This window comes from Sapajus apella, unplaced genomic scaffold (genome assembly GCF_009761245.1).
Source record: "Sapajus apella isolate SASKATOON/1434 unplaced genomic scaffold, GSC_monkey_1.0 scaffold30, whole genome shotgun sequence".
NCBI classification, from domain to species: domain Eukaryota; kingdom Metazoa; phylum Chordata; class Mammalia; order Primates; family Cebidae; genus Sapajus; species Sapajus apella.
In genome coordinates this window covers 24,535,023-24,546,287 of record NW_022436970.1, presented here as the reverse complement: position 1 = coordinate 24,546,287, position 11,265 = coordinate 24,535,023, and the positions used below count along the sequence as shown (strand labels likewise).

Sequence of the window (11,265 nt, the reverse complement as noted above, 5' to 3'; positions counted from 1 at the left end):
AGACCCTGCAGGACCACCCCCCGAGTGACCTGAAGACAGAGAGAGACTGCCGCGTGCCTGCCCTTCTGAAGACAGACGCAGGCTGTTGCATGCCTTTCTCTGAGGGGCTGCGAGCCAGACCCTGACCACCCCCAGGGAACAGACAGCCCAGGGTGGAGCCCCACTGTCCACCTGTGAACGTGCTCCCAGCGGGAGCGCTTCCTTCAGTCTCCTTGGGCATCTCAGGTTTAAGTTTTGTAAAAATCTAATAATTAGAAACAACAATGGTCTCTAAGATTTTTAATATTTCAGTGCGATCTGTGGAAAAATTCCTCCCACACAAAGGAGAGTAGCAGCCACAGTGAGACCCTCTCCTGTTTAAACTCCTATCCCTGGTCACGTTTAGACAAACCGACTGCGAGCTCGGAGCCCGCCCACCCCACGCCCCATGAGCATTCAGCAAAGGAGCTGGATCCCAAGCAAGGGAGAAGCCGGGTGTCACTGCTGCCACACAGCACGAGAAGATAACTTACAAAAAGGATTTTTATTAAATGAAAGAGAAATCCGTCTGGTGGATCAGATATGAAATAGATTTACAGAAACTTTACATCAGATCTAAGACATAAAAGGCTGCCCAGCAAAAGCAACGCCCCCTTGCCAGGATGCCAGTGGGAGAACAGCAGGGTGGCCGCCCAGACCACGTGGCATGGACCCTGCGCAGGAAGCTCCAGGTCACCCAGAGCCGCGCTGTTCCCCAGAAGTGGGTCCCCTGGGAGGGAGTGGCAGGTGTTCCAGGCATGTCTTCGTGGGGCTCAGCACTTGGCACGCATGCTGTCCCATTTAAACTCCTTGTCCATGTCTCAAGGGACCCTGAAGCCTTCCCCTAAGGAATGTGCTCTGGTACACAGGGGGAAACACACCTCTCACTGAGACAGCAGGCGGGGCCAGCGTGGGCCACGCGGGAAAACACACTGACCCACCCTCACCGAGACAGCAGGCGGGGTGAGCCTGGGCCTGACAAGGCTCTGCTAAGCTCTTTGGCACAGCACACCCGGCCCTTTAACACCTGTCACTTACAAAAGTAGGCTTTCCTTTAGTAAAACTTCTTAAAAACACCTATTTCCGCAAAATAATGTGTTTCTGTATGTGGAGCTCTGCAAATATACACGTCCTTAGGGAAAAAGCCGCGTGGACTGCTGGCTGGTCCGGACGGCTTCGGTCCCGCCGTCTGCCACCTGCGCTCACATGAGGTCATTCAGCTCCGCCTCCAGCGCCGCAGCCATCTCGTCAGCCTCAGAGCTGCTGCCTTCGTCCTCGTTGCTGGACCCCCTGCTGGACTCACTGGCGGCGTCCTCTTCGTTCAGCTTCCTCTTGTGGCCTCTGCAGAGAAGCAAGCGTGGTGTGAGATGCCCGGGGCATGCAAACGCATGCCGGTGACCGCGGGGTCTGCACTTGGAAAGGGGCCTCTGTGGTTTTAACACAGGACACAGCACAATTCTCTGGTCAAGGACGCACCTGGGCCGCCAGACCTGGGGTCACGACACACAGGTGTGGACAGCAGAGCACCGGCGCAGGAGAAGAGGCCCCAGCTTGTTATACACGAGGACCCACTGACAAAGCGGTTCCTCACCATCTGCAAACAGATGCTCCAGCAGCTCATAAACAAACATCAGTCACGCTGGAGACCTCAGAACGGGAATGCGGGCGCGGGACAGGAAGTCACCTGTCAGAGTTATGCTAACAAGCACCTCCCAGGTCATCAAGGGGCCGCAGTCCGGAAATTCTCATTTCCTCAGGCCGTGCTAACATGGTCACTCTAATAAATAAGCGAAGAGAATACCAGCCCTTTGCATAACCAGCAAATGCCACTAGGCTTTTCTTATGCGCCACTGCAGATGCACCTGGTTCCAGTGACGTTGGCTGACTTGAACGGACACACCTACAAGATCCCCAGAGCACCGCAATTCTGGCCTGCTGACGTCCTGCCGGACACCCACCTCCCAGTGCTGCGCCAAGGAACCTCAGCTACACCCTTAAAGATGGAAGCCTGGTGAATGGTGCACGGCCTGTTATGATCTTACCCTGATGGGGGCAACTGGGCCATGCCAGTCTCCAGTTACATTCCTGAAAATCACTGAGAGAAATTAGTGAGTCACCGTATGTGAATACCCTAAAAATATTTTCTTAGCTAACAGAGATACAATGCAGCTAACATGTATGTGACACACTACGTATGATACTGCTGCATGCATACATAGCACGCATGTAACACACACACTCGAGGCTAATGTGCACAAACCACGGCACAGAAATAACCTGAAACCACTCATGCTGGTATTAGAAAGGCCACACTTCACTTGTAAGAGACAAAAGGAACAGAAACAGCCGATCAGACGAACGGACGGAAGATGAGAGAGCCCTACGGGCTGGCACCCACTGCCGACCTGTCACAACAAGCCTGTTCAGAGAACTCAACTGTCTATGGTCCAGAGAACAGTGTGAGAGGAACACGAGGGCCCCACACCTCCAAGTCCTGTCCCGGTGGCACATGCTGGGCTGCAGGGTGACAGCCCCTCCTTCCTTTCCTCCCTCCCTGGCCTGACATGCAAGATGAGAACTGTCGTCTTCCATAACATGCTGGGACCCCTGGGTTCATAAGATCCTTTCCTAAACAGCAATGTATCCCATAATTTAAGAGTAAAGTAGACTGAGTGTGGCAGCTCACGCCTGTAATCCCAGCACTTTAGGACGCCAAGGCGGCGGATCACCTGAGGTCAGGAGGGCTGGACAGGAGACCCTTGTGAACAGAGGTGGTGTTCTGGGCCCCCTGAGCGGTGCACGGTGCTGACCTCAGGGAGGAGGGCAGTCATGACTGAACAGGAAGGCCAAAGTGCACTCTCAGGTCGAGTGTGGGACGGTCACCACATCCAGGAGAGGCTGGGCCAGGATCTCGTACGCATGGGGCCTCGGGAGTACGCGGCCCGACCCTAACAGTCTGGTGACCCAGCTCCCTGCCTCTTCAAGAGAGCCCTCGCCCCTCCCAGTGAGGCCAGGCACCCAGGGTTGGCAGGTGTGGTCGCCTCCTTCGTGGCGAGGCTGGGCTGGACGGACAGGGCACTGAGCAAGCAGGGGCAGGGTCCCCCAAAGAAGGTGGAGACAGGGCCAACATCGGCCAGGAGGGACCCTGGAGAGGAGAGGGAGGGCGAGAGTTACAAGAACCAGTTCCAACAATTCCTTTCTTCCTAAAATCAAGCGGGGACGCCATCCATGGCAGACAAGAGTTCTAGCAGCAGCAAGAGAAAGACAAAGAATGGGAAGCATCTGCCATGACTCTTTCTGTTTGAAGTTTAGAAATACGCCACAGCGTTCCCCTCGAAAGGCTGATTAAAACACCCAGCCATGCTGTTGACAGCAGGACATCTTCAGAAAAGCCAGCGTGCCTCGCCAGGGTGCCATGGAACCCGAATGAAACCCATGGAAGGGGCCACCTCAGCTCCTGCTGCAGAGCCCTGCACACACGCATTGACACGGCGCACACACGCAGACATGGCTCCCGCACACAGACACGGCTCCCACACGCAGACACGGCTCCCATGTGCAGACACGGCTCCCACAGACACAGCTCACACATGCAGACACGGCTCAGACACGGCTCACACACGCAGACATGGCTCACACAGACATGGCTCACACGCAGACATGGCTCATACAGACACAGCTCACAGAGACACGGCTCACATGCACACGGCTCACACACGCAGACACGGCTCACACAGACACGGCTCACACACAGACACGGCTCATACAGACACAGCTCACACACAGACATGGCTCACACATGCAGACACGGCTCAGACACAGCTCACACACAGACACGGCTCACACATGCAGACACGGCTCAGACACAGCTCACACACAGACACGGCTTACACACACAGACACGGCTCACATGCAGGCACAGCTCATACAGACACGGCTCACACACAGATACGGCTCACACACACGGCTCACATGCAGACACGGCTCACACACGCAGACATGGCTCACACACAGACAAGGCTCACACATGCAGACTGGGTTCACACACAGACACGGCTCACACACACAGATACAGCTCACAGCACTCCTGCACCAACATGCTACTGATGACTTAAGGCCTCTGACCACGTGTTGCTGCCGTGACACGAGGTGGCCGCAGGTGCTCACAGAGCTTGCTGGGAACAGTTTCTTGTGGATCCACAGCTGAGGATGCTATGGGTTGAGGACCAGCTGTCCTGGGGGCCTCTTCCTTCGATTTTCAAATAAACCCAGTGGGCCGGCACCACCATTCCCATCTCACAGACAAGGACCTGGACCCCACGATGCCGGCGAGAATGCTCAGAGAAACGTTTTCCACGCATTCTGGAAAAATGTGGATGACAGGAGACAGGGCCAGGCCTTGTGTGAGGCTGCATGTCTGGGGGCAGGTCAATGGTTTCTACTCTGAGGGGTCAGAGAGCCTGGGCTGGAGTGCCCCTCCCTCCATGGGTCCTGCCAGGCCCCATGTGGTCTCTCCCGGTACTCAGAACGCCGTGCCCTTGGCCTCTGTGGGCTTCCAGCTCCGTAATGAAGTACAGGAGCGCTTTGCTAAGATGGCACAAAACATTCATTCTTGGCTAAATGATGTTTGTAGTGTGGCATTTAAAAATACAAGACAAATTAATTTTAGTAATTAAAAATTACCTCAAACATTAAAGACAGCTGCATGCCACAGTTAGTAAATGTCTATAACCGACACCAGCTTCACTTCCTCAGCATAACATGCAGTATTTATATTTTGTTTATACAACCAGCTGCACAGCTCCATAGAGAAATATTGACAGATTTAATTTGAGGAAAATTTAAAGCTCGAACATTTATCTCAAATTTAACGTGGAATAAGGCAAGAATCCAAATAGAAGAAGACATATGTAAACTGCCCCCCACCCATACTTCAGTTTCCCAAACACACTGGGCTGTCACAGTGCACGACTTAGCACCAGAAAGACATCTGTCAGTGTGGCGAATACACGCGTGATCATGTCACACCAGCATCTAATCCAGTGGGGAAGGAGCAATCCATAGCCACAGGGTTTCCGTGGCTGCCGCCAGCGTGGCTGCCGGAAGAGGGAAGATCAGCGCTGCACACAGTGAGGCTACCACATCACTAAAAACCCATGCTGGGGTGGCCAGGTCTGCATGCACCAGGACAGCTGCACAGGGCGGATTATTTCCCCAATGAACCCTGGTGAAATGTGACGTGAGGGTGACGTCGGGCTGCCTGGTCAAAGCAGGCAAAGCCTGCACTTCACAGGGACCTTCAGGGAACCCACCAGATGAGCGGTGACCCGACAGTCCAACCACCTACAACACAGGCTGGGCCCTGTCAAGGAAAGAAGGCAGCAAGAGCTGTCAGCTGCTGAGAGCGGGACCGGGCCCAGGCCCAGAGAGCCAGTGGCACCCTCCACAGGGGCTGTGCCTGAGTCCCAGTCCCCCGAGGACCCCAGCGGGCGGGGATGCAGCAGTTCTGGGTATGGACACTGTCACACTCTCCTCCTCAGCAATCTCATGGCATTAGAATGAATCTGAGTGTGTGCTGCAGGTGGAAGAGGAGGCAGCGACCTTTCCCAGCAGGGAGCTGGCAGGCACCCCCCACGCTCGACCCTTCCCTCCAAGAGAAGCTGAGCGGGAGAAGAAGCGTCTAGAACGAGCTAAGAGACGGGCATTGAGCAGCTCTGTCATTCGTGAACTTAAGGAGCAGTACTCAGATGCTCCAGAGGAAATCCGTGATGCTTGGCATCCCCATGTTACTGAGAGCCTGCTCTCCAGGCTGGGCATCCTTAAAGTGAGAAGTTGAGCGAGTGTATTTTAGGGTAAGAATTGCTGCTTCATGTATTGGTAAGAAAGGACGAGAAAAAAATTCTATCCCTCACTTATAATTGGGCAATCATTAAAAAAACTATTTGATCCAGCAGCTTTGTACCCAAACTCTAAATTGCAGGCACCTGAGTGGCTGGCATCACGTGGTCAAGGCATTTGACCAGGAGCCTTTGCCTTGGTGTGCCAAAGACCACTTTACCACCCCCGGGCATGGTGTCCGCCTGCAGTCCCAGCACTGTGGGATGCTAAGGTCGGAGGATTGCTAGAGGCCAGGAGTTTGAGACCAGTATGGTCTCAATGGGCAAAATAGGGAGTCCCCATCTCTACAAAAAATTTTTTTAAAAATTAGCCAGGCATGGTGAGGTGCACCTGTGCTCCCAGCCACTCGGGAGGCAGAGGTGGAAGAATCCCTTGAGCCTAGGAATTCGAGGTTCCAGTGAGCCATGATCCTGCCGCCGCACTTCAGCCGGGGCAGCAGAGTGAAACCTTGTCTCTTCAAAAAAAAAAAAAAAGCCCCAAAGTATGAGGTGGGGAAGGTAGGGTCTCCTGACCCGTTCACAGTACAGCGGTAGTCATGAGGCTCTCATTCTTGCAAGAGACACGTTTGTATAGCTATGAAAGCAAACTCCACATACTGTGTGCAGTGAGAACGAACACAGCCTCCATTTCTGACACCCTCAAGTGGCAAACCCAGAACACGCACAGGAGAAACACACAATCCAGTCACAACACGTGGGTGTGCTGACCTTTCATCTTCGCACAAAAGTTACCAATGCCGCTCAGGACCCAGAGGTCTTTCCCACCCCCTAATCCCAGCAGCACGTTCAGATTCCCACTTGTGGGAGAAAAAGGGGGGGCCCTTGACACCCCCACCCCACTCACAGGACCCACAGGTCATTCCCATGGAGCGGCCTGGTACCCCTGCTGAGAGCCAGCTGGCCATGGGCACAGGACATTCCAGAACGACCGCTTCTGTTCCAGCTCCACAGCCCACCATGCCGTTAGGCCAGCGCCCCCTGCAGCCTCCACTGCTCTGAAGCGGGACTCATGTCCTCCAGCCAGCTCTTCCTCAGGCCCCTCCGGAGTCTCCTGTGTTCCCTGAAGAGCTTTAGGACTGGTCTGAGGCCCCCACGACTGAGTGGTGGGAAAACCTGCGCAGTCTCGCCGCACCCACTTCTCCCTTTGCTTCGTCGGTTTCTGCCTCTGCTGAGGTGGTTCTCACTTCAGGTGCACGTGTGCTAGCAACGCTCACATCTTCCCGATGGGTCCAGCTCTTATAATCACAATTCCATCAGTTCTCGCTATAAAGCGTCCTCTGTATTTGTAGATGCACTCTGTTTTAAATTCAGTCATCTCTGATATTAGGTAACACTCCAGCTTTCCTATGGGTCTGCTGACTGATAAAATGCCTGCCTTCTGACCAAACTGTTCCACCCAGTCATGTCAATCTGTGAGCACCCTTGCATTACAACTGCCATTCGCTTTTTGTTTTTCACGTCTTATGGAGTTTTAGTTTCTGTCTTCTCTTTACTGTTTCCTTTTGCATTAAGTGATTATTTTCTAACATAACATTTTTGTTCCTTCTGTGAACCCCAAATATCTGAGGCAGGTCTCAGTTAATTTAGAAAGTTTTTTTGCTCCAAGGTTGAGGGCACACGCCCATAACACAGCCTCAGGAGGTCCTGACGACTTGTGTCCAAGGTGGTCGGGACACAGCTTGGTTTTATACATTTTTGGGAGATATGAAACATCAATCAACATATGTAAAAACAACACTGGTTCTGTCTGGAAAGGTGGGGCAACTGGAAGTGGGGAGGAGGCTTCCAGGTCACAGGTAGACAAAAGACAAACAGCTGCATTCTTGGGAGTTTCTGATCAACCTTTGCAAAGGAGGCCATCAGATCTGTATCCATCTCAGGGAACAGAAGGTGACTTTGGAAAGAATGTGAGGCAGACTGGCCCTCAGCAGTTCCCCAGTTCAACTTTTCCTGTTAGCTTAGTGATGGTGAGGCCCAAGGTTTATTTTCCTTTTATACTTCAATGGTCTGTTTCATGATGTATTTTAAGTTTTTCGTTAGTGGCTGTTCTTTGGTTCAGCATACATGAATCTTGCTCCATCAGAGTCAATTTCGGGGCTTAATGCTGCCTAATTCCAGTTAGACACGGAGACGTGGCTGCTGCGCAGCTCTGACCCTTCCCCACTTTGTGCTTCACTGCTACAATACCACATCCACATATGCCACAAACCCAGTAATATGTTATTGTAATTACTCATTTACAGGAGAGAGAGCAAGTGGTCCTGGTTCTCTTCACCTCTTCCTGTAAATTCCACTCAGTGTGGTAAGAGAAACCTTCTTGCTCAGCACTCCAGGTTCTCCGCCTCTTCCTGTAAATTTGACTCAGAGCGTTGCTAGATGACCTTCCTGCTCCGCACACCAGGTTCTCTTTGCCTCTTCTTGTAAATTCCACTCAGAGCGTTGCTAGATGGACATTCCTGCTCAGCACACAGGGTTCTCTTCGCCTCTTCCTGTAAATTCAAGTCACCACCTGTTGTCATTTCACCCCCTCAGTCCCCTCCTCTGTGCTGCTACTGGCAAAGATTACACTCCCGCATGTCATGGGCCCAACAATACAAAAAGTTTTTGTTTTATCTTTGAGACAGGGTCTCGCTCTGTGGCCCAGCCTGGAGTGCAGAGGCATGATTCTGGCTCACTGCAACCTCTGCTTTCTGGGTTCTAGTGATTCTTGTGCCTCAGTCTCCTGCGTAGCTGAAATTACAGGCATGCATGACCACGCCTGGCTAATTTTTGTATTTTTAGTAGTGACGGAGTATCACCATGTTGGACAGCCTGTCCTGAACTCCTGACCTAAAGTGATCCACCTGCCTTGGCCTCCCAAAGTGCTGGGATTACAGGCGTGAGCCACCAGATACCTGGTCATGGAGTTTTATAATATAAAGCCATATCACTTTTTAAATCACGAGAGAAAAGGAGAAGCAACATGCTACCTTACAGAGTTACGTAATCACCATTTCTGGTGCTCTGCTTGTTTGTGTGGACTCAGATTTTCATCTGGCTCACCTGCTTTCAGCCTGAAGAGCTTCTTTTAGAACTTCTTGTAAGGTGCGTCTGCTAGTGAATTCCCACTTTCTGCCTGGGAAAGCCCAGCCTTTGCTTTTGAAAGGCTGTTTTGCTGGATAGGGGGCCTGGGTATGGTCATACTGTCTCTGAGGAGAAACGGCTGTGGCCTCAGGATGGGCTCTCTGTGGAGGCCTCACACTTCCTCTGGCGCCCCCAGGCCTGTCCCAGCATTTCCACTTCCACTGTAGAAGGATCTTTGTGCTCATCCTACTGGGAGTTTGCTGAGCTTCTGGGATGAATAAATTAATGTTTTCCATTAAATTTGGGCAGTTTTCAGTCATTATGTCTTTGAATAGTTTTTCTGCTACTCTCTCTCCTAAAGAACATCTTGCTTGGTCATCCAAGATTAAAAAAAACTTTGATGTGTGTTTCTGGGGAGAACTGTTCACTGTTGTGTGTCTGTAAGAGGGAAACTCATGCAACCCTCCCAAATGGACAAGAGGAGCCAGACCTTGGAGGAGACTTGCCGGCCGTCCTGTGTCTCCCACGCAGGCTGACCACACGCCCCCATAGAGAAGAGCTGAGTGCTGGATCTGGGTACTCGTGTCAGGAAACGAAGCCTTTAAAACGTGGTGCTGTTTTCCTTTCCTGTTTATTACTGTGCCAGATGGGACAGGAAACAGCGCCAGGACTAAAATCTCCGAGTACTCAGGGAACCATCTTCGGCTGTTGTCTCTGTCAACAGATCATGGGAATGACCAGCTCATCCTCTTGCCGCTAACATAACAGCTCCCAGCAATGCTATGCTATGTTTCTTGGCAGTTAACTCAATGTCGTTTTCACTTCTCCACGAACTCTAGGAATAATCTGAAGCGGATATGGTGTATTTTAAAGTTGCCTTCTGTGAGCTATGACTCACCTCCTACCACCAAAAGAATAAAAGGACAGGCTCAGGAGCAGATCACCCAACATGGGAGACATCACCCCATGCAGGGGACATCACCCCACCACAGGCTCAGGGGCAGATCACCCAACATGGGAGGCATCACACCACCACGGGCTCAGGGACAGATCACCCCACATGGGACTCATCACCCCACCATGGGCTCAGGGACAGATCACCCTACGTGGGAGACATCACCCCACCACGGGCTCAGGGACAGATCACCCCACATGGGACTCATCACCCCACCACAGGCTCAGGGACAGATCACCCTATGTGGGACACATCACCCCACCACGGGTTCAGGGACAGATCACCCTATGTGAGAGACATCACCCCACCACGGGCTCAGGGACAGATCACCCTACGTGGGACACATCACCCCACCATGGGCTCAGGGACAGATCACTCCACATGGGAGACATCACCCCACCACAGGCTCAGGGGCAGATCACCTACACGGGAGAACTTGCCTAACCTGGACGCCAGTTCTTTTCAGTACCTGGAACTGGTGGTGAGATGATGTGTCTGTAAGATCCTTAAACGTTCTGAAGATGCCTTGTTTGGTTTTTTATCTTGAGGATTTACTTTAAAGAGTAAAAGCGCCCAGCAGGAGGCTACAGATATAGCAGGCATCTGATGTTTGTTGATTTCAGAGAAGAATGAATCACTTCTTGGTAGACAAGTAAAAAACACAACCTTCCCCCTTCTGTTAAAACGTTTTCAAGTTCAAGTGACATTAAGATTCTACAGAACAGCTTGGCCAAGCGAAATTAGCAAGATGTGCTGCCAACCAGAGCGCTGATGGGAAAAAGCGGAGCCAGCTTCCGCACAAAATGCGTCGCCATACACGGGAATCAGGATGAAGCTGAATGTTTGACGTGCAAAAATAAACCCAAAACTCAAACCATATTTTACTTCATTACAAGCAAAAATGTTACATGAAAAATTTCAACACATTTGCATGTCTCATTGAATACGCCGTAAACAGGAATAAAATGTTAACAGGAGTTCCCTGATCTTTAAAGAAGGCATGAGGCCCCAAAGCCCAGTCACAAAACTCTGACAGGAAGCTGCACAGACCCCACTCCCTGCTGACAGGAAGCCTTACAGACTCCACTCCCTGCTGACAGGAATCCAAACAGGCCCCCCCACTCCAGCTGACAGGAATCCAAATAGACCCCGCTCCCTGCTGACAGGAAGCCCCACAGACCCCATTCCCTGCTGACAGAAAGCCGTAAAATCCCCACTCCCAGCTGACTGAAGCCGCGCAGACCCCGGTCCCTGCTGAGAGGAAGCCGCGCGGACCCCGCTCCCTGCTGAGAGGATGCCGCAGAGACCCCGCTCCCAGCTGAGAGGAAGCCG

General features: G+C 52.2%; 1 protein-coding gene across 2 annotated transcripts in view; it reads right to left on the bottom strand.

Annotated features, from left to right (window-relative positions):
- Window positions 1–504: 504 nt before the first annotated feature.
- Window positions 505–11,265, bottom strand: part of CTDP1 (CTD phosphatase subunit 1) — a 71,761-nt gene continuing 61,000 nt past the window's right edge. For both annotated transcript variants that reach the window (XM_032293786.1, XM_032293783.1), the window contains one exon: window positions 505–1,359. Coding sequence is in view for 1 of the 2 variants with exons in the window: in XM_032293783.1 (XP_032149674.1) it covers window positions 1,221–1,359 (139 nt within the window). In the remaining variant the exon portion in view is untranslated. The remainder of the gene's footprint in view (window positions 1,360–11,265) is intronic.